At 39.5% G+C, this 23387-nt stretch overlaps 1 protein-coding gene across 3 annotated transcripts in view; it reads right to left on the bottom strand.

The window, feature by feature from the left end:
* The window catches only part of AFF2 (AF4/FMR2 family member 2), a 518465-nt gene that overhangs the window by 349329 nt on the left and 145749 nt on the right, over positions 1 to 23387 (bottom strand). For 2 of the 3 annotated variants that reach the window (XM_003271824.3, XM_003271823.3), the window contains exons 2-3: positions 20126 to 20246; positions 9701 to 10561 (exon numbers count right to left, since the gene is read on the bottom strand). In XM_003271824.3, coding sequence (XP_003271872.1) covers positions 9701 to 10561; positions 20126 to 20246 — 982 coding nt within the window. Of the gene's footprint in view, positions 1 to 9700; positions 10562 to 20113; positions 20247 to 23387 lie in introns of all 3 variants that reach the window. The other variant, XM_012498708.2, reaches the window with a different exon arrangement.

Raw genomic sequence — 23387 nt, 5'->3', positions numbered from 1 at the left:
CATACATATACAGTAGCACACCATACCCCAAATGCCACGTGGAAGTATCACTAAAAGCCTGGGTCCTGGTCCTGCCACAGCCATTTGCTGGCTGTGGGCCTTTAGGCAAGTGACGCTTAGCCTCTCTGACACTAAGTTTCTGCAGTAAAGGAAATTATGATAATTCCAGACCCCGTTAGAACTGGATCAAAATAAGATAAGACATATGAAGGCATTTGTAAACTACAAAGTATAAAGGTAACAGGTTTATGTTATTGGCACCTGTATTATAAACTCAAATCAAAGCATAGTTCACTTTAAAATGATGGTTAATTAGAGATTATTTTCTTTCATGTCAAATAGAAAATACCAGACTTACAACTCCCATAAAGAGATTTATGACTTATGTCTAAAGCCCCTTGCATTTACTATTTGGGTTGAATCAATATTGTTATCTACCTGTCAATTTCTCTTATTCTTTAATGCAGAATGAGAGAAGTCTTCTTTTATGACTGGCTCAGAAAGTACTGAACTAATCGATATATCCAGTGATAACAAGATGATTTGGAACACACATAACAAAAGCTTACCATTTTACTGCATACTGAATCTGTCAAAATATTTTCCTAGAAGTAATGTGAAAATAGGAGTTCTCTATCTTTCATTATTTTAGTGGGTGGTGACAAAAGGATTAGGAGGCTATTTGCTGAGTCTACAGTTTGGTACTTTCTGGTAAAATGCAGCATATAGCTGTTACCTTAAAAAAAAAAAAAAGGTGATATATAAGAATACCCCAGCTGAATTGGTAGTCAGTCCCTAAAAAGATCCAATTGGAGTCTGCCCATATTTACCTAGTCTTACAAAGTCACAAACTGTTCTGAATGTGTGCAAGCAGGACTCAGATCCCTTCATGCTGTTCTACTGTGGATACTCCTAGAGGGTTATGGGTGGGGGAGATAATGGCTGAAATTACTATACAAACAAGATAGGTTTGGGCTTAACTACAAAGAGAAGATTTAGAGCTGTAAGCAACCCCACCAATGAGTTAGTCTAATCTCCTCATGTGACAAAAGCCCTAGAAAGGCAAAATAACTCTCTTAATTTTACAAACGAAGTCCAGGCCAGAAGAGAAACCCACATCTCAGTATACCTCATTAAAACTGTGCTTTGCAATATTTCACACTTTCCAAAGTAGAGATTTGTTTTCAACTGCCTCATGAAGAATTACTAAAATTATCAAATAGTGCTGTTTTAAATTGCATCATTATTAATAATGATGACAGAAATGTGTATAACGTAAGAATTAAATTTTGTTAAAACAGAGCAAGAATAAATCAATCTTTTGGTTTCTTTCCAACCAAAAAAAAGTGTTAAACAATGACAAAGGCTTTAAAAGCACAGTGCACCAAGAAAGATGCACTGAAACCAAATACTCTGATCTACCTACACAATGGCATGTTGAAATCACTGACATTGTTTTAGGATGCTGATGGCTAGAACCACTTGCATACAGCCTTAGAAAAGAAAAAAAATACATATGAGAAAGAAGAGGACTTAAGGAAACAGAAAGAAAAAAATCCCAAGTATTTGCATACTCTTTAAGAAGCCATCCTTGAGATCTATCTCTGAGTGTGACTAATGCCAATGAAAAAAATGGAAGAGAAAGGGGGTGAATGGAGGACAAGGACTCCAAGGGAAGGAAAGTATGGTATAAAATAGCCAGTTTAGCATTACTTTAGAAAAATCCTTGGGGAAGCATACTGAAAAAGAATGGATGGTTACAAGAGAAGAATTGAGATGTCCCTTCTTGTAGGGAAGTAGAGAACAAACCTGGGAAAGCTCAGAAATTACTGCTTGAATTGATGATGGCAACTGTCTTGAGAGAAATCCTAGGTCTCCTACGATGACAGGGAAAGTAACGTGTCAAGCTCAGCATTACATTCTGGTTGCCACATTGCCTAACAAATTCAAGATAACTGACAGTCTGGCTTTTGAGCTCTCTCACTTTGGTCCCACATACCCGCAGCTGCAGATAAACTGGCCTATCCTTAGAATATACTTCACATTTTACTCACTTCCCCTTTCTGTATATGCTATTATCGCTATCCATCACTAATATGCACACATACGAACTGCTCTCCAGATTCCTCTTGAACTACTCTAATACCACCCAATATTAAAGGCCAAGTTCAAAACAAACTTCCCATTCATTCTCTCTGAAACCCTCCCTGGTTACCTCTATGTGTCCCTGCCTGACAAATCAGTCCTGCTATTGTGAGAATGGTCTCAGTCTCCCCTGCTCAGGACACCTTTTCTAATCACTTCTCTTTTAGCATCCCCAACCTTTCCATCACAAAGAATGCAAAGCCAGGTATTCTATTTGTATTACTATCAACTACACATGTTCAGTGTGTAGGGAGGCACTAAAGTTAGGGGGAATATGAAGAGAAAGTTAGGAGGAATATGATAAGAAAATGAATTTGAATACCAATGAGACCAGTGAGTTGGAAGAGTTAGTAAAAAAAGCATAAACAAAATGCAACTACCAGGGGATGGACTAGCAGAGAAGAAGGTACAAAGCTTTCTAGATTCCACACAGCTATAAGACAAATACTAAGTTCAAGATTCTTTTCTGGCACCCTAAAAGTATAAAGTTATCCCTTCATTTTGATGGGTGTGGAAATAGCCCAGCTATAGCCTTGGACTCAATACTATTGTATTTTCATAAGAATGCACAAAAAAATAAACTGGTGATATACATCAAGTGATATGGTTTGGCTGTGTCCCCACCCAAATCTCATCTTGAATTGTAACTCCCACAATTCCCACGCTTCATGGGAGGAATCTGGTGGGACGTAATTGAATCATGGGGGCAGGTCTTTCCTGTGCTGTTCTCGTGATAGTCAGTAAGTCTCAAGAGATCTGATGGTTATTATAAGGGGGAGTTCCCCTGCACAAGCTCTCTTCTCTTGTCTGTTGCCATGAGAGACGTGTCTTTAACTTACTGCTACAATTGTGAGGCCTCCCCAGCCACTTGGAACTGTAAGCCCATTAAATCTTTCTTTTGTAAATTGCCCAGTCTCAGATATGTCTTTATCAGCAGCATGAAAATGGACTAATACAGGAAATTGGTACCAGGAGTGGGGTGCTGATGAAAAGATACATGAACATGTGGAAGCAACTTTGGAACTGGGTAACAGGCAGAGACTGGAACAGTTTGGAGGGCTCAGAATAAGACAGGAAAATGTGGGAAAGTTTGGAACTTCCTAGAGACTTGTTGACTGTCTTTGACCAAAATGCTGATAATGATATGGACAATGAAACCCAGGGTGAGGTGGTCTCAGATGGAGATGAGTTACTTGTTGGGGACTGGAGCAAAGGTGACTCTTGTTATGTTTTAGCAAACAGATTGGTGGCATTTTGCCCCAGCCCTAGAGACTTGTGGAACTTAGAACTTAAGAGAGATGATTTAGGGTATCTGGCAGAAGAAATTTCTATGCAGCAAAGCATTCAAGAGGGGGCTTGGGTGTTGTTAAAGGCATTCCATTTCAAAAGGGAAACACAGCATAAAAGTTTGGAAAATTTGCAGCTTGACAATGCAATAGAAAAGAAAATACCCTTTCCTGAGGAGAAATTCAAGCCGGCTGCAGAAATTTGCATAAGTAACAAGGAGCCGAATGTTAACCCTCAAGACAATAGGGAAAATGTCTCCAGGGCATGTCAGAGGTCTTCAAAGCAGCTCCTTCCATCACAGGCCAGGAGGCCTAGGAGGAAATGACGGTTTCATAGGCCAGGTCCAGGGCCCTCAGCTCTGTGCAGCCTAGGGACTTGGTACCCTGCATTCTAGTTGCTCCAGCCATGGCTAAAAGGGGCTAAGCTTGGGCTGTTGTTTCAGAGAATGGAACACAACATTTTGGCAGCTTCCACATGGTGTTGAGCCTGCAGGTGCAGAGAAGTCAAGAACTGAGGTTTGGGAACCTCCACCTAGATTTCAGAGGATGTATGGAAATGCCTGGATACCCAGGCAGAAGTTCACTGCAGAGGCAGGGCCCTCATGGAGAACCTCTGCTAGGACAATGTGAAAGGGAAATGTGGGGTCAGAGCCTCCACAGAGTCCCTATTGGGGCACCACCTAGTGGAGCTGTGAGAAGAAGGCCACCAACCTCCAGACCCCAGAATGGTAGATCCATCAACAGCTTGCACCATGCACCTGGAAAAGCCACAGACATTCAATGCCAGCCCATGAAAGCAGCCAGGAGGGGGGCTATGCTCTGCAAAGCCACAGGGGCAGAGCTGTCCGAGACCATGGGAACCCACCTCTTGCATCAGCATGACCTGGATGTGAGACATGGAGTCAAAGGAGATCATTTTGGAGCTTTAAGGTTTGACGGCCCTGCTGGATTTCGGACTTGCATGGGGCCTGTAGCCCCTTTGTTTTGGCCAATTTCTCCCATTTGGAATGGCTGTATTTACCCAATGCCTGTACCTCCATTGTATCCAGAAAGTAACTAACTTGCTTTTGAATTTATGGACTCATAAGCAGAAGGGACTTGCATTGATTCAGATTAGACTTTAGACTGTGGACTTTTGAGTTAATGCTGAAATGAGTTAAGACTTTGGGGTACTGTTGGGAAGGCATGATTGGATTTGAAATGTGAGAACATGAGATTTGGGAGGGGCTGGGGGCGGATTAATATGGTTTGGCTGTGTCCCCACTCAAATCTTATCTTGAATTGTAACTCCCGTAATTCCCATGCTTTGTGGGAGGAACCCAATGGGAACTAATTGAATCATGGGAGCAGGTCTTTGCTGTGATGTTCTCGTGACAGTTAGTAAGTATCACAAGGTCTGATGGTTATTATAAGGGGGAGTTTCCCTGCACAAGCTCTCCTCTCTTGTCTGCCACAGTGTGAGATATGCCTCTCACCTTCCACCATGATTGTGAGGCCTCCCCAGCCACGTGGAACTGTAAGTCCATTAAATATCTTTCTTTTGTAAATGCCCAGACTCAGGTATGTCTTTATCAGCAGCATGAAAACAGACTAATTTGTCAAGTGAAAAATTCTTAGCATGAGTTGTAAACAGCAACTGGATGGCCTTCCATTCATTGAAGCAGCTGTCTCATTTCTGTGTAGCTGCATGGACATATCTAGAACACCCATGGTAATATCCTAACATTCTCTGCAGTTCTCACACAAGGGACCTGAGTTCACTATCTAACTTACAATAAATAAAGGTAATTATACTCACGGTGTTCACTACATAGGGTGTGAAACAAAACAGGCACAGTCACAAATGTGAGCGATAATTTTCCCGCTGGTTGACAAAGCTAACCACTAAAATAAGCTACAGACAAATCCCACACCATTTCTATTAAACTTTTCTAAGGCCACTAGTTTTGTGGCAATTGGAGCCTCAGATAGCCTTAGATCACAGCCAAGAGCAGCATGTAAAGCAAATGACCCTTTAGGGATATGACACTCTACACATTAGTTTTGTACTTTCAAAAGCTTATTGACTTAGGATGGAGACACTTAATATGTGATATCAATCCTTTCATGTGCATGTGATTATTTACTTGGCAAGCTATACTAATAACAAATTGCACCAAAATGTGAAGCTGTCTACACTAGCAGATTTTTATCCTAAGGTAAAAATAAACAAAAACTTCTGTAAAGAAATCATGTATAAAGCTACGTTTATTAACAAATTCATTTCCTAATAAAGCACCATCTGCAAGCAACCCTCAGTTTCTACTTGATATAAATAGGCCTTTTACTGTTTTCAGATGCAGTTCCGAGAAAATTCTAAACCCAACTGCAGAACACATCAGCATTTTGTTGTTGTTGTTGCCAGGAATGTTAATAAACTCTATGACATGAAGTTTCGTTATTTATTTATTTATTTTTGAGACAGAGTCTAGCTTTGTCACCAGGCTGGAGTGCAGTGGTGCAACCTCGGCTCACTGCAACCTCTGCCTCCTGGGTTCAAGCTGTTCTCCTGCCTCAGCCTCCTGAGTAGCTGGTGCCACATGTGTGTGCCACCATGACCAGCTATTTTTTGTATTTTTAGTAGAGACGGGGTTTCACCATGTTGGCCAGAATGGTCCAGATCTCTTGACCTCATGATCCACCCATCTCAACCTCCCAAAGTGCTGGGATTACAGGCGTGAGCCACTGCGCTCGGCCAACATAAAATTTTTAAACAAATTATTTGTTAAAATGACATGCCTCAATTGAAAAGCTGACCTTTTGCAATAAAGTTGGTTATACTTCTAATATCCTTATTGTTGATACAGAAATTCTAAGAAGCATGGAAATGTTTCAAGAATAAAAAAATAAAAATTTCCCCACTATATACTCAATATGTGGACACATAAACAAACATGGACACACACACTTGCACATCACATTTCAATAATAGTTTGTGATCTCTCAATTCATAAATATAATGTTATCTGCTTATTTGTATATCTTAGAATGCTGTCTGTTTTCTGGCCATTCAACCCATCCTGCTTCACCCTCCCCACAAATGCACTTCACTAACACTCATCAACCTCCTGTCACTAAAGCCAGGGAAAAAGTTGAGAATACTCAAAGAAATACTGTGATTGCTCCACGGACAAACCTTTTTGGTAATAACTCAGAGTAATGCTACCACTCATCAAAGACGGCTACACTAACTAGGGACCCAGAACCCAGTGCCTGAAACTTCTTGGCGCCAGGAACTGGGGCTGAATTCTAATGCTAAGTGCTTTTGAAAAGTGCATCAAGATTTAATAGGGTGAATTTTCAGACTTGGTCAGAGTTTTAGCCACATAAATTCCATTAGGTTCAAAGCTCCATAATGCTCCACCCTGTCTATATTTATGCCCACATTTTAATCTGCACCCTTCTAAGCTCTCTTGTTGGGCCGTGTAACCTCTCTTTTCCTTTCCTCCTATTTTTGGTTTTCACATTACCTTTGGGCTCTGTATATGCCCCTGACTTTAGGGCTTTAAGCTTCTCTCTACTCTTCTGTCAAATCCTTCCCTGAAACCCATATTTTAAAATAATTACTTTCTTCACTGATCTCCTATCATGACTTTATTGCACCTGGCCCATTTTTCATACAGAGCTCTACCAAGGTCTGTTTGTACCATCACCAAAGGCTGCATGCACATAGGCTGCTCCTGGGATAATCGTCTCCAGAGCTGATGACAGCTCAGACTGTCTTTGAAAATGTACCTCTCATTGGTGTGCCAGAGCACTGAGTGAAAGCATGAAGTCATTTCTGAATCTGGGTCAGCCATTTTGTGAATGTATAAGAGAGAGAATTACAACAGAGTGGATTTCGCTGGGTCTGTGATTTGTCACTCTACTAATGAGGTATGGAAACAGGCTGACAGACTGCTTTATGGGGCAGTGCTATTTCCAGATCAGTTCTGGCTGTGTAAGGAGGGAACAGCAGCAGATACCAGGGCAAAAGAAGAAACAAGAATGATATCCCCACCTCCCATTATACTTGTACTTTTTCAAAGCAGATCTCTTTTTTGATTTTTAAGTATTAAAGCCTGTATTAAGTCATTCAGTAGAAATTATGGCTAGGATTTCTCAATGACAGAACAGGAGCAGAGCAGAGTAAGAAACAGGCAGACAGAATACAACTGAAAAAGATATAACTCATGATGGATTTCCTAGCAATTGTTTACATTTGTGCATGTTATTTGATTAACATTGTGGCTTAGAAAATGTAATCAAGTAACCATTTTTGAAATTCATTCATTCAACAAACATTTATTGAATATCTACTATGTGCTAAGTATTTGCTAGGCGCTTGGGATACAGAGAGAATGAGGTATTCCTTGCTCTTAGTGAGCTCACAGTCTAGTAGAGGACATAGAAACATAACTGAATCACTACAATACAATGGAGTCGGTGCCAATCAGGGCATATAGAAGGTGCTAGAGGAGCCAAGACAAAGGGGTTTTTAATTAAGCTGAGGGGATCAGGGAAGCTTTCACAGAGAAGGTGACAAATGACCAGACCTGAAGGAGAAACAGGACTTCACCAGGAAGACAAGGGAGGGTGGGGAAAGACATTCTAGGCTGAGGGGACAGCAAGCCAAAAAGCAAGGAAGCGTGATAAAGCATGACATGACAGGGAACCACAGGTAGTCCCATATGGCTGGGATTTCAACTGCACATGAAGAAGTAGTGGAATATGTAGCCAAAAAAAGGAGTATGAAACTAAAGGGTGAAGAGCCTTGTATGTGTGACTAAGAAATTTGGACTTTTCCCTGGAAGTGATGAGAAGGTACTGAATAATCAAAAGCAGGGAGTGAAATGGTCAGATCTGCCTGTTAGATGAGCCTGCATGGATGGTATGGAAGAGAGGTGAGACTAGAGGGAAGGAGACCAGTCAAGAGGGGCTCTCACAGCAGTCCACTGAAGGCTCACAGGTGGTTCAAAGGCAGTGAGGGTAGAGATGACAGACTAGAGAGATACTTAAGAGGAAGCTTGACAAGACTTGATGAATGATGATACGAAAAGCAAAACTGCCTCAGAAATGAAACAATATTAAAAACATACATTCAGAAAATATAGTCAACAGCCCCAGGCCTCCCTCCCTTTATTTTCCCATTGTCCTCTGAAATCACCGCATCTGCTGAGGATAAATAAAGAGAGCCAGGGGGCTTATAGGGTCACACTTCTCTAACTCAGATACCACTAACTTGGAATCTGCAACCATTCAGACAGACTGCCTGTCACTCCTATTGAGTAAGAATTTAACCCTACTTTCTTCCTCTGTGTTATGTCAAGCCTTTAGTCACCAGTGACAGGAATCCAATCTAAAGGCAGTGGCTTCTTCCAATCAAGCATTTGAGGTGCAGTAGACAGCCGCTTACATGGTAGTGTCTGAGAGGCAGCACCATATATGCCCCCCACCCAGGGGCCACAAGGCCTGGAATCCAATCATTAGCGATTCATTCCTTAGAAGAGGCTTTGGTGCCTCTGGACTTCTCTTTTACAAGGCAATGATTCCTGAGATGGGTAGGATATTTAGTCATTCTAAACCAGTGGGCTTTTGGTTGCTCATAAAGCCTTTTGCTTTTACAGAAAGGATGAAGGTAGAATAAAAGGGCTATGTAGATACCTGTGGAGGAAGGAGATGCAGAAGGGAAGATTGATGGATACGGGAGATAACATTAAGATCTTGCCAAGGAATAGCTCTGTAATCACTCAAGAAACTAAAATTCTTAAAGAATGCCTTCTACTTCAGGTTCCAGCAAACCACAGTTCTACATTCTTCTACTTCAAGTAATTTCTGTATTTTAGGTTTAGAATATGCTACTGAGTAGTGAAGGCATATAGTGACTCGCAATCTTCTCATGAACCTCATACTACTTATGACCAATTATAATCTCAAATGTTATTAATTTGTACATAATATTACCACAACTGTATTTTATGAAACTATTTTGTAACTCCAACTTGTCATTCACTCAGTCAGACTGACCTTGTCTTTTGTCATTCCAAATTACGGAGATTTAACTGTATTTGCAGCGTGTTAATCAGTTATGTCACAAGTAACAGAAGATCAAAATTCAGACCCTGAACTTGAAGAGTATCCTATACAGCTCATTAAGGTAAATGAGAGCTGCTTGTGAATACTGGATTACAGAGGTTAGAGCAGAGAACTAAAAAAATGTGAAACCAAACAAAACTTTAAAAATTACTTACTTCACTTGTTTGGAGGATGGTGAACTTTGGCAGTTTAGTCTTTGAACTGGCTGCACTGGGTTTTCCATCCAAGAGTGTTCCAAATGACAGATTCCCAAAGCTGTTCTCAAATTCAATTGAAGGTTTCAGTGTTGGCGAGATGTCTGGTGCCTGGTCCTGGCCATCCATGGGTCTGACGTATGCAGTTGGCTTTTGCTGCCCCATGCTTGTTTTGCAGTAAAGCCCTGGTGGGAAGTTTTGAACTGAAAGGCCACTGCTAGGAGCTAATAAAGAGGAAGCCACTAGGGGAGACCCAGGTGCTTGCACGGCGAATTCAGATTCTTCTGGTGAATTGGATTGAAAGATTTCTTTGAAAGCATCTTCTCCACTAGACTTAGGGTTACTGTCTTCCTTTGTAGATGGGTTTGACTCTTCAACTTCTCCAGTCTGGGGCTGTTCAGCTGGGTAGACAAAGAAGTCTTCCAGTTTGGCTTGAGACTGGTCCTGTGTCAAAGTCTGCATCTTGTTTGGCTGACCACTGGCCTGGCTGGCCAGTACAGTGCTAGGGTTATGACTATCACGTGACCACTCAGGTTTTGATTTTCTGTTGCTGTGTATTAGAGTTGAATTCAGTATCACAACAGAAGGTGGAGGCATTGGTGCTGAAGGATGGGTGTTATCCTGGTGAGGTGGAATTATTCTGTTCTTTTGTTCTGGAAAAAAGCTTGGTTCATTTTTGTTGATGGGATTCTGGGGCACAGAATTCTTTGGAATTCCCACTAGGTGATTCTGATTAGAATGATTAGTTAGCAAATCCTTCATTTCATCATAGTTTCCAAGCGTGTTCTGGACTCGGTTGGCAAGTGCATCACCTTTGTTTGTCTAAAATAACAAAAAGATGGGGGTGGGAGGAGAGAGAATGAATAGGTTTGTGTTTCCTAATGTTAATGTTTCAAACAGATGCCCTACGTAGACTATCATACGGGGTTCTTTAAATATGTCTTGCTGCCATATAATTTCATGCTTTTCATGTGCTATGTAAGAAAAAAAATCAAGAACGCTATTGAAAAAGCTTCTGGAATGAGCGGGTATGATTAACATTTTTATACTCCCTAGCCAGTCCTTAAACATGTTCATTGAGAAAAACTTTTAAATTACATCATTTATTAATTTTATTAGAAAAATAACTTATTCTGTGACAGATGAGCTGAATTGCTACATTCTACATTGTGATTAACAACTTCTGCTTACCAATCATTGGAGTTATAATGGAATTTTCTACCTATATAAATTTTTGACATATCAGCCTTTGCACCACATTATACCATGAAAAAGGCTTAGGCTATTGGATAAGAAAATCAGTTAAATTGTGCTACCATGACTATAATAAGTTTAGGAAATGAATGGAATTAAACAGCATCTAATTGAGCTAACTCATGACTAAAGTGAATCTGATTCCTTCTAATCAAAGAACTTTATGAATTACTAGTGTTTGCCTGTGTATTCTGGAATGACTGTGTTTACATATTGATGATTCATACTCATTTACTTTGAAATGATGCAATTGTTCATCAACAGTGACTCAAGCCCTTCTGTGTCTTTTCAATGATTAAGGAAAATTTATTCAAGTATTTAAACTGTTGTTTAAGTAAACCAAAACAAAGTTATCTTTTCAAAGTGATGTTAGCCTAATGTATAGCAGTTAGAGAGGCAACCAAATCATTTTATGGACAATCAGTATACCAGCTACACCGCCCCCTGTAGGATGTATTTGTTCTATTAAAATGGCTGTGATTGTTTTTAAAATAATTATGCTCCTGCATGGGTTTTTGTAATACAGAAAACAAAGTTATCATGACTAAAAAATGGTGGGTAGCTGTATACTTGGAAATGACTTTGATGAAAGCTCAGTTGTTCACCCCCAAAAGTGGCTTTCTTTATTCTATTTATATGCCAAAGAGGTTATCAAAACAAGCTGCTGAATTCAGAAAGCCAAAGGACCTTTTTGTACCTAGGCTGCACTATCCTGGCCCAAGATGTTGCAATGATAGAAGGCTACCAGTATTCAAGGAGCCATCTGGCAACTGGGCCACTAGATGGGAAAAATACCACCCTATGTGGCTTTCAAGTCTCAGAAGCCATGGGCACATTTTCAATGCACAGGAGGGAGTGACCATCTAACCATTGGTACACTCTCTGCTGAAGATAGTTGTTTAACATCTAAGATTTTTCACATGCCCTTAACACAGCCCAGTCTCCTAGTGTACACAGGGAGTATACCTATCCAGGGCTAGCATCTCAGTCTAAACTTGTTGTTTGGCTGTGTGTTTTCCTCTGTATGTGAAGATGGGAGGATATGCAGATGGATAGAGGGCGAAGTGCCAGAAATGGATGAAGTCGTCTGGGGAAAGAAAACATAGAATGAGAAGATATGGATTGGCAGAGAACCCTGGGAAGCATCAACCTTTAAGAGACTGAGAGAAGATGAGGAACCAGCAAACGATACCAAGAAGGAACAGAGAGAGAATCAAACCAGTAACCTTGGCCTCATTATTGGCACCATCTCCATATACCGTATAATGTATTTAACTCATACCATGTGTGTGTGAAACCATATGAGACACTTCCAAAGAAATGAGGGCAATAGGAGAAATATAAATTTCAAAGATTAAGGAAAAGTATGCTAAACATATGCTAAGGGAGCTCTGTCAGGGACAGATATTTTTAGAAATCAAATAACTATATGTCAATTTTAGTTTGCTTATCCTCCAATCATATATTGCATCATACGCATCCTTAGTACTGAAGTAGTGATTAAACAATTAACATTCTGTATATCCTCAGCTGAATAATCACTCTGTTTTCAAAAGTACATCTGAAAGATATATTTAAAAGTTATAGATGGGTAGAAGTCACTTTTATTTCCTAAAAGTCTCTAGGTTTGTCATTTTTAATGGCAGGAATTACTTTTTAGCCCAGACAAGAATAAACTCTTTGTATATAGTGGTCTCCTTCAACTGAGTTGCACAATGAACCACATGGACAGCAGCCAAAACCAGGCTCCCTGTTCAATCTCTAAATTTAAAACAAAGAAATTTAATTGTGCTGAGGGTCCAACAAGAATCTGATGCAGGCTTTAAACATTTGCAGGTTGTTTTGGCCTGTCAAACAGATTACCTCTTGGGTCAGATGTTTGCCTCATGAACAGTGATGTCTGGCCATATTCAATGATCTGACCCAACAAGGGAAAACAACACCATTTCACTTCCCATTGGAATGCCTGCATTTCATTATCTGGCTTTCACAGAAACAGAGTTCTGCAAAATCAGAACCTTGTCCCTAGGTGTCATAGAGACTACTATAATAATACCTCCATGCCCTGAGAAGTCATTGTAGTCTCCTTAGGGAAACATAATCAGGACTCAAGAACGTGAAAGCTCATTTGCTTACAAGCAAGTTAGTCAAATTCCTGTTCTTGTTTCAGGAGTAAATAAAAGAGGTTCATCTTGTCCTCAGTAGGGAGAACCTTGCCTACTTTGTAATGTCTCTTCACTGACATTTACTTATAATGATCTGGGTTTCTGAAGCAAGCTTAGATATATTTTTCCATATCTAGGTTTTAAAAATACACTTGAAATTAAAAGAATTTCTAAATTGGCCAATGGCTAAAACTGTGTCTATGTGAACAAAATTAGAGGAAAATTGAAATTTCTCTCAATAAGTCTAGAAAATCAACCTTCTACATAGTGTATACTACACTTATGATATCTTTTCTTGAATAAAACTATGAGTGCTTAAAGGTCAGAGACTACATCTCATTTATTTTTATATGCCCAAGATGTAGCACCATGTCTTGTGCTTATGGAGTACTCAATAAATTTTTACAGAATCGAACAGGATAAATTAAAATTCATACCCTGTCTATATCAAAATAAAGAATTTGCAATGGCTGAAGTCAAAGGTACATAATAGAAGGCAAAAATCAGGCTAACTCGGTTACTATGATTGAACATTAAATTGAACTTTGAGTTTCCTGGTAGCTAAGGCAAAAAGGAAAAGCTCGTAGGTTATAGAATTATCTTTCATCGAAAGAAGCATATCCTAATTCATTAAATGAGACAAATGGTTGTCTGATAATAAAATGTAAAAAGGAATTCCTCTCATTGATATGTTTACAAGAACACTTGAGCAATGAAACAATTTTTGGGGCCTCATTTTCCAAAATGATGCAAATATGTCTTCGTGAGGCTTTTTCTTATGATGACTAAGTCAGTGAAAGCATGCCTGCATGTGGACTTAGAGGTCTAGGCTAATACAATCCAGGTGTGCAGCTTTCTTGCACAGTAATGACACAGGAGTGAAGCTGTGATAACCTGGAGAAACAGAGGGATGCCATCTCCCTTAGACTAGTTTCCTCATAGAGCAATTGTCTCAGAAGGACGTGTGACAGGAAATGTATAGCACACAGTTCAAGGTTGAGTTCACTGGTGATGCTTTCTGAGTTGCTGATTGAAGGAAGATCCATATGGTTTGCATAACAGATGTTCTGTGGCTACAAGTAGGAATTATTGTAGTAGTTCTTAAGACAGACACTGGTAAATTTGAGACCCTCCTGAGGCAGGGTTATGCACAGAGGACACATGGACACAGAGCCTCAAGAAGTTCACCATTCAACAATCAGCACATAATTAGCAGTCCAGTCCAGGTCGCCAGAGTAAGCACTCTACCTTCCCACCACTGGAGGTGGGTAACTGTCAATCAGTTTTTAAATTTCTCAAGATGGAGATATGAGAACCACTGGATAGAAAACCCAATGGGGCCTGAAATACATTTATACACACCTACACAATGTACTCTCATTATACACCATAGCAACTTCTGATTCATACTAAATGTTCTTTTTCACCCTCCAGAGTCTTAGTAATCCTATTAAGGAGCAAAATATTCTTGGTAATCTTGATTGAACATTATAAACATGACAAAAATGAAATTCAGCCATTTCAATCAATTATATGCTTCTTTCAATTTGGCCAATTCTTTACTTCCCGGTCTAGATAACTGGTTGATTCTTTAAAGGTAACCTCTGCAGCCATTATTTTCTAAGTAATCACAATTTCTCTACCATCAGGAAATGCATTTTCCAAGTATTTTCAGGCATAAATTACATGTCTGGTTTGTGGCTCATGACTAACAGCATTCCCTCATTTAAGCTTTTTTGCCTCTCATTACTTCAGGAAATGAAAACTTCCCTCAGTTTGTTTCTAATGCTATCTACAAATCAGTAGTATAATTTCATTGCATGCAAGACTAATGTGCTAGGAGGCTATTGTACCATAGTATTTCTTTTTAATACAAGTAGCAAAATAATTTAAGTTTTGAAGCTCATTTTTTTCTTTTATTTTATTGTGGCTAACATGTGATTTAGTAATTTGTCTTTTTCTAATTCTAGTATTTTTGCAGTTAATCTCTCTAAGCTCTAAGTTTCTATTTCCTTCTTTACTCTAATTATAATAACAATAATACCTGAATTTGTATAGCACCTTACAGATTTCAAAGCAAGGTTTGCCAGGTTATTTCATTTGATCCTTAAAACAACCACGTGAGTCAGCAGAGTAGCTCTGACCTCCATCTGGCCTCTACCTCTGTGTGCCCCAACACAAATGACCTTGGGTAAGCCATTTAATAATCCTCTCTGCACCTCAGTTTCCTCATTCTTATTGGGCTATGAAGAGCCATAAAATGTTACTATTCTTATTAATTACTATGATTCAATCCAGAAAGGAAAAAGAAAACCTATGGATCAGAGAAAGGGAGTTTCTTGTCCACCATCACCCAGCAGGTAAGCTTATCAAGTCTTCTGACTTCCTGTCAGAGGATAAACAACTTCCTGTTTCAAATATGGAATCATGTAGAACTGGATGCAAGGTCTAAATTCGCCATGTATAAGGATATGAACATGCAAAGAAGCCATCTCGCTTCTCTGAGTTAAAATTCCTCATGGAAAACATGGGAAAGTTGCACACCCCAGTTGTTATAAGGACTAAATGAGCATACACATTGTTATAAAGACTAAATAAGCACACACATAAAACTCTAGCACAGTGCCTAGCAGACAGTAAGCTGGCATGCACTTGTTACATGCCAGTTCCTCACCAAACTTAGTGCACTAACCTAGACAAGTCAAATGGCTTCATATTTTTCAGGCACATTTGAAGACATCCTTCTCAAAAGCATACCACAAACTCCAATTTGAAAATCATATGCTACAAAAGTAGCCCAAGAGAGAAGTTCCCTATCACCAACCAAATCTAGGAGTGGTCAACATTCTCTCCATTCTAGCAGTGGTAGAGGCAAAGAAAAGAAGGGAAAGAAATTAGCCAAGAACATGAGAGATCACCATTTATCTTTCTGCCAAGAAAGGATAATAGGTCATAGAGATCAGTGTTCATGTTGGCTAATTTATGAACCACTGGGGCTATTGAACAGGTGACTGGACCTTGTTTTAGGCTTCAGGGCAGCAAGAACTTTCCTGAAAGTCTTGACCCACCATCAGGCATGTTTATTCTAAATTTGATAAGCACTCCCACTGCCACCTTAGGGAAGAGCTGTGGTATGTCCTCGTTTCTACCAGTGGACCATGCGCCAGCTCTAGGGCTCCCATGACCACTGGCATGTCCAGATACTCCAAGGGTATCCAGCCCAGTCTTGGTCTGGGGAGCCTTATGGAGGTGCAATATCAGTTCTAGTACTCTGTTACTCCTCAGTGTTCTCCCAGGGAACCCTGAATGTGGATGCAGCTCAAGACAACAACCAATCATCAAAGCAAGGGTGAAAGAAAAATAATTATTAGGGCATCAATCACTAGCATTATTCTTTTCCTTCACAGTTTTGACTTAAGAACAAAGGTTTTGGCCGGGTGTAGTGGCTCACGCCTGTAATCCCAGCACTTTGGGAGGTCAAGGTGGGCAATCACCTGAGGCCAGGAGTTTGAGACCAGCCTTGTCAACATGGTGAAACCCCATCTCTACTAAGAATACAAAAATTAGTCAGGCATGGTGAGGCACACCTGTAATTCCAGCTACTTGGGAGGCTGAGGCAGGAGAATCACTTGAACATGGGAGGCAGAGGCTGCAGTGAGTCGCACTGCACTCTAGACTGGGCGATAGAGCGAGACTCCATCTCAGAAAAAAAAAAAAAAGAACAGGGTTTTTCCCCAACAGGAAGCACAGAGGTAACAAGCTACTAATCACACAATAGGCCCTGCCCCACACTATACTAAATGTTCCCATCTATGTCTCTACTTGATGTACCCTTGTAATATCAAGACAGATGGCTTTTGAAACTTCTGAAAATGTTGATAACAGATTTTTTTCAACTGCCTACTCAAAAAGACACTGCTAACATTTAAAAAATGGATCTATATAACAGGCCTTGTGAAAAGATGGCATTTACCTTAAAGGTACAAGACCATCAATTCATTGTGATTTAAAATTATGAAGGGAGAATAAATCAAGAGTTCTTCACCTCATTACAGTGTTGAGGATAGTGTGGATACTGGATTTTAAGAATAAACCTTTTGAGTAAAGCTCATTTTTCTAACCCATCCAAAGATAACATGCAAAACTTATCTCCTTGTTCCTTCTTCAGCTTGAGAAAGGATAAGACAATTACCATGCTTTGACCTCTCTTCCATTTTCTGCAGAAATGACACTGATTGGGAAAAGAAACAGACATCTCCATTGACATTCTGATGAAGTCTTCAGGAGCTCCATTTTCTGCCCTAATTTCTTACACTTCCCCAATCTTCCTTCCCCTCTCCTGCTTTGTTCTCATTCTAATGTTCTGTTCCCACCTTCCACTCCATAGCTCATGATTCCTCAACTACTCTCCATCTTGTATTATTTTTAATCTCCTCCGGGACCTTGCTCAACTTAGCCTCACCCTTCTCTCCTGTATCTTCCCCCTTCTCATTCACCATTGAAGTTATTTGCTTCCCATCAATCTCTAAACATGTTCACGTTTATCTCATTTTTCTAAAAAGCTTCCCTTTATATAATTCCTCCCTTTACTTTCTAATGTATCTTTCTTTCTTTTTTCCTCCAGGCAAAACATTTCTACAAGATCATATCTACATTGACTGTCTCACTTTCTTTACTTAACCACTTCCCATTTATTCTCCAACCCCTGGCAGTTTGGCATCCCACAATAACCATTGTCATCAACAAATAAAACAACTCTCTGTAAGGTCACCAATTACTCCTTAACTGCCAAATCCAAACAGCCACTTTAAAGTTCTTACCTTTTCTAACCTCTCTGAGGCACAGCAAATCCTTCCTCTATAAAATCCTTTGTTCCCTAGGTTTCTATTAAATGTTTCTTTCCTAGTTCTCTTCCTACCACTCTGATCATTCCTTTGGAGTTTCCTTTCCTGGCCTCTGCTTTCACCACCTCTTTTACCCCGTAAATGGTGCTACTCCCAAGAATTGTTTGTCCTCCTTTTTACTCCATAATCTCTTCAGTGATGGTAGGCATTCTCACAGCTTCCACTGATACCTATAAGACAATAACACCTACACTTCTCCCTTGACCACTCCCATGAGTTTCAGACCCATATATCCAAGCCTTCTGGATGGCTCTCTCCTGATATCTCTCCAGCATCTCAAAGCCAACACGCTCAAAACTAAATTAATTATTTTTTCTCTACAAGCACCAATCATGTTCTCCTCCTGAACAACTTGTTCATGATACCACCACCCTCTCAAATAAAAAACTTGGGAACCATTAATTCTTATTCCATACTCCCCACATGCAATTAGACACCCAATTCCATAATTTCAACTTCCTTACTCTACCTTAAATCATTCCTGACATAAGCTCCCCTCATCAATTACAATAGCTTCTTTATCTTTCCTTAGTTTCCCCTTCCTCCAACCCACTGTCCACACTGCCCAACATCCTCATTCTAAACTGTTCATTTGTCCTGGCCATACCATGACTTAAATATTTGTAATGATTTTTTTCATCATGTAAAAAATTATGTTCAAACCCTTTATAATGAGTTTGAATACAAAGTCTTCGCTGATCTTTCCCTTGCTATCTCTCTGTGACCACGCAGGCATGCCATCACTGGTTCAAATGATCTCTGCCACTCGACTAGGAACTCCTTGCAAACAGAGACTATTCTATTTCTCTTTGTACACTGGTGTAAGGCAGTGACTAGCACATAGTAGGCCTTCATAAATGTTTGTTAAACCAATTATATATCTAAATATATACCTTCAAAGTAGTATACAAATTAACCTGTTGATATGGGAACACTGCTTTTTTAGGGATCATACTATTACTGACAGATTGAAAACCAGTAGCTTAGGTGACCTAAGTTTCTTCATCAGGCCTACCAAACTTGAAAGTTCCTGCAGTGTCTCAATCAAGAGTTGCTTACTTGCTTTGAACAAGGTAACAAGACCCTAGTCTCACCAGTCACCAATCCAAATAGCTTACTCTCTACCCCGAAGTTGTATCTGGGCCTATGCTCTCTTCCTTAAGAACTTTCCTTTTCCAGAAGTCACTGTCCCTTAAAGGGTACTCTTCTAAAATCACAGCTCTTGAAAATTTTCTCTATTGTTGTATTTCTTACATCATTTTTGTTTTATTACAGAAAATTATACTGCTACTACATTTCAATAAAAACCAACCAGCTGCCAGCAATTCAATAAGATTCTTCCATCATAATCTCTTCCCAGTCGCCTCTCATCTCTACCCCAAATAGAAAGTTCAGAAGCAGTCATTGTAAAATCAATACTTGTAGACACAGCAGTTTGATGATTATTGGAGCTACACACTAGCCAGAATACCACTAGAAATTCAACCTAGCTATACTACTCCCCTCTGGTTGAGACAATCTTCTAACCCATGATTATTAACCACCAGGAAAAATGATTGGCTTCTTTCCTTTATTCTAGAACAACGATTTTCAAAGAGCACTCAAACCACTGAAGAGCTGCTAACAACCTAAAATGGAAAAGAAAAACAGTGGCCTTGCAATGGATGACACTGATTGGGAAAAGAAACAGACATCTCCATTGACATTCTGATGAAGTCTTCAGGAGCTGCCTACTGACAATCACAGCAGTAGAAAGTGTCAAGGGGGCATCCCTTGCTGTAGGAAGTGTTGGGCAGAGAGGGGCTCATTGGAAACAGGAAGTCTCACAAGTCTCTCTTCAATCATACTGTGCTCCCGAAAGAAGATGAAATTTGTTTCTGAAGACTTCGTCAGAAACTTGCAGTTGCCTCAAATACAGTGTATGTATAAATTTCACTTGTAAAATATATTCCCCTGGAAATGAGTTGGGTGCTTTAAACACAAATTAAATGTTGATTAGTGAGTTCAAAAATGCAACAAGCAACCATTTTCCAGAAAGAAAAATTACATACATATTCAGCTACCTTGTATGGCTCCCCAAAAAGATCAAAGCCTGAAGAAAAGAGATCGTCTTCTTGCTGGACTTCTTGATTCCTCCGCTCCCATTCCCTTTTTTTAAGTGCACTACGGTCTTGTTCATAGTGACTGATATGAAAAGGAAAAGACAAAAAGAGAAAAAGATTAATGAATCATGCAAGTCATTTAAATTTTCTTTGCTGTCAATAATAAGAAAAAAATTCAAGTCAACTTGCTGCCCAAGTTGACACTGCATAGAAAGCAGATAATCCTTTTCATTACACCTATTGAGTTTAAGATCCTGACCAGCTCTTCAGAATAAAGAAGAAAACAAAAACTTGCTTATTTGAAATGATATTCATGACAAGCAAGTAAAGCAAAATTCTTCCCTTGTCCTTGTTTGATTATTATAAGCAATTACATACTCCCCAAAAGTCAGTCCACAGTGCAGAAAAGTACTTAATTAAAGTTACATTGTGTTGCCAACTACCTAGGGCTCAGAATCCGCAGATGTCACAAAGTCCTATGGGAAAGGAATTATCAAAGTATGGAGCTGAAGATAAATTGGAATTCTGTCCTGAGCCCATAGCCAAAGTGAGCTTGTTTTAATGAACTCACAGGAGAACTTAAGGGCATTTTTGGAAGTCCACAAAAAAAAAATCACCAAATCACCTACACTTCTTTTTGTTTGGTTGTTGTGGTGTTGGTCTTCTCACAGTTTTCTTCAAAGGTGAATGGAAGCCTTTTTGGGAAACTCTTCACAAAAAAAAGGGGTCTGACTTGAATAACAAATGACTAACTATGGATGAAAAAAAGGAGGTGTCAAAAGCCTTTAATGACATCAATGAAGAAATGTTTTATAAAGACTAACTGTGACTCTCATCACATTTCAGGCTTTCCCGTTGGAGGATCAAAAGCTTCTAAACAATATTTAAGGTCTATTCCAGGCCTTTTGGTTTTATGGAATGGAATGCTTCCTTACTAAGAAAACAATTATTTTCTTCATCATGAAGACTGCAAATTAAACCATAATCTATAAGTCTCGTAGTGGTGTATCTTATTTTATTCATTGGGCTTTTTTCATGCTTTTGATGTTAACCTTACTCGAAGTGAGTATATATACACTGAGCAAATTTAAATTACATAAATGTACATAAAATGCCTAGCAGGTGTTGGATAAATGTTGGTTTCCTTCCCCATGTTAATATTCCCATGTTAAGACTTAATTAGATAATTGGCATGCAAATGAACATAATAGCTAAAGGAATTACAAGAGATCTACTGATATAAAACTACAGTTGACAGGCTTTGACTATATCCGAAACCTTAATACCTGTCATTGGTAGGCTAGTTTGTTCAAAGTAAGAACCTAGAACATAAACTATCTGTGCAGCTTAACTAGATGTTGATAAACATGGAGTGTACAATGCCACTACACTTAATCATCCACTTTTCTTCACAGGAATCCTTGAATGGTCACATTCAAAGTGACTTTGATAACTTTATCTCCTGGATAAAGAACACTCATTTCTCCATGAAAAAACAGCAACAACATTTATAGGATGTTTAAATGCACATTATACTTTCATAATACAAACAACATCAGATACATTAAAGCTCACCAGACCATTCATGAGTATATTCAGCAAATGTTATCACTGTCTGAGTAAAGCAAAGAAAATCTTCAGAGTCCTACCCAAAGCCAGGGCCCCACATCTAGGCCTCGCCTGGTCAAGGAAGATATCAAGTCCAGATACTGGAAGCCAGCCTAACATTTGTAGTCTCAGATGCCCTCCATAGGTATTAGATTTTCTAGCATCATCTTTCATTTCCATTCACAAGTTGAACTCAGAACCCCAAACAATTGCTGTGTGTCTCAATGTCTCCATGTTTGAGACGGACATGGAAACAATCAGGCACAGTAACATCTTCAGTCCGTTAAGTGTGGCGCTTGTGACTGTACCTCAACACCATAAATTGGCTGTGTGTAATCCAATCCCATCAATTTGTCCAAATGTAAGAAAGACTGGGTGTTACGGGGTGGGTAGAGTAACAAGTTAAAGCAATATTTAGTGAGGGCAGGGTTGTTACAAAGGAGAAGGACACTTAATTTCTTTGCTTTCCATAGCAGATTAGTATCTACACACAAACAAGAACCAAAGTCTTTTCCTTCTGAGTAATGCCAGCAGGATGTCAGTTTTCTAGCTATCTGTTCATTTCGTGCACCTGACAGCTCAGAATGACAGGCCCATAGATCACATTTAATTCTCCCATGAAGAGAACTGAAGTGCTTTGGTCTCTTGGCTTTGCAAACTACCTTCCTTCTCCTCCGAGGGAAAGATATAATTAAAACCCTGAAGGAAAAAGAAAGGAGAAGGAAAAGAAAAGGAAACGTGCTTCAACTTGCATGACAACCTTTCAAACGATCAGCAGTAAGGGCACTTTCCGTGCTTTAGCCCTGGCTTTGATTTGTTAGGAGGCTCTTGGCTGCATTTTGCATCAGTTCATTAGCTACCAAATTCCAGACACAAATTTGAATAGCAGATTGAGTGTGCACGCGGGTGTTATCTGTTGCAAGCAAAACTGCCTGCTGCATTTTTTAACACATCCAACAAAGAACAGTTAATTCTCATATCTCTGGCGAGAATGAATTTAATCTCCACAGAGCTCCACTGTTCTTGGAAGGCAACCAAATATCTCCAACTTTTTCCTTTCTTGCTCAGCATGGCGTTGTATTGAAGGCTTCACACAGTGAGGTCTAATGAGTAATGAACTACATGGTGATGAGGCTTTCAGTTTATAACGTCACTGATTTCTGACTGAAACCAACATTACTAATTTGAAGCACCAGCTAATTAAAACCACAGCTATGTATTTAGCCTCTTGTTATACCTACTGCAGTTTATAATTATGAGGACCTCTTTATCTACTCAATTAAATTTCTTATGATTCAGGCAAGTTGTGTTTGAACCTGTGAGCCCTGCAGAGGCTGCAGGAAAGTATATGCCTGTCCCCTGATATTTCGATATATCTTTATACACCCAGGCCTGCTTTCCAAAGGAAAAAGAGCTCCATAGCCCACGAAGAAATGCTCAAGCCAGAATCCTGAATTAATCATCATATCATCGGTATGAACAATTCAAGTTTATTCTCAGTGATGAAGAGAGGATGAATTGATCCTATCAATCAGCATGAAAACCCATGTTCATACTGAGAAGTTAAGCCAAAAAGCTCAACTCAAGGATTCATCACTCTTAGCAAGTTAGGATA

This window comes from Nomascus leucogenys, chromosome X (genome assembly GCF_006542625.1).
Source record: "Nomascus leucogenys isolate Asia chromosome X, Asia_NLE_v1, whole genome shotgun sequence".
Taxonomy (NCBI): domain Eukaryota; kingdom Metazoa; phylum Chordata; class Mammalia; order Primates; family Hylobatidae; genus Nomascus; species Nomascus leucogenys.
The sequence above is the reverse complement of the archived record's forward strand: the minus strand, read 5'-3'. Positions and strand labels throughout refer to the sequence as shown.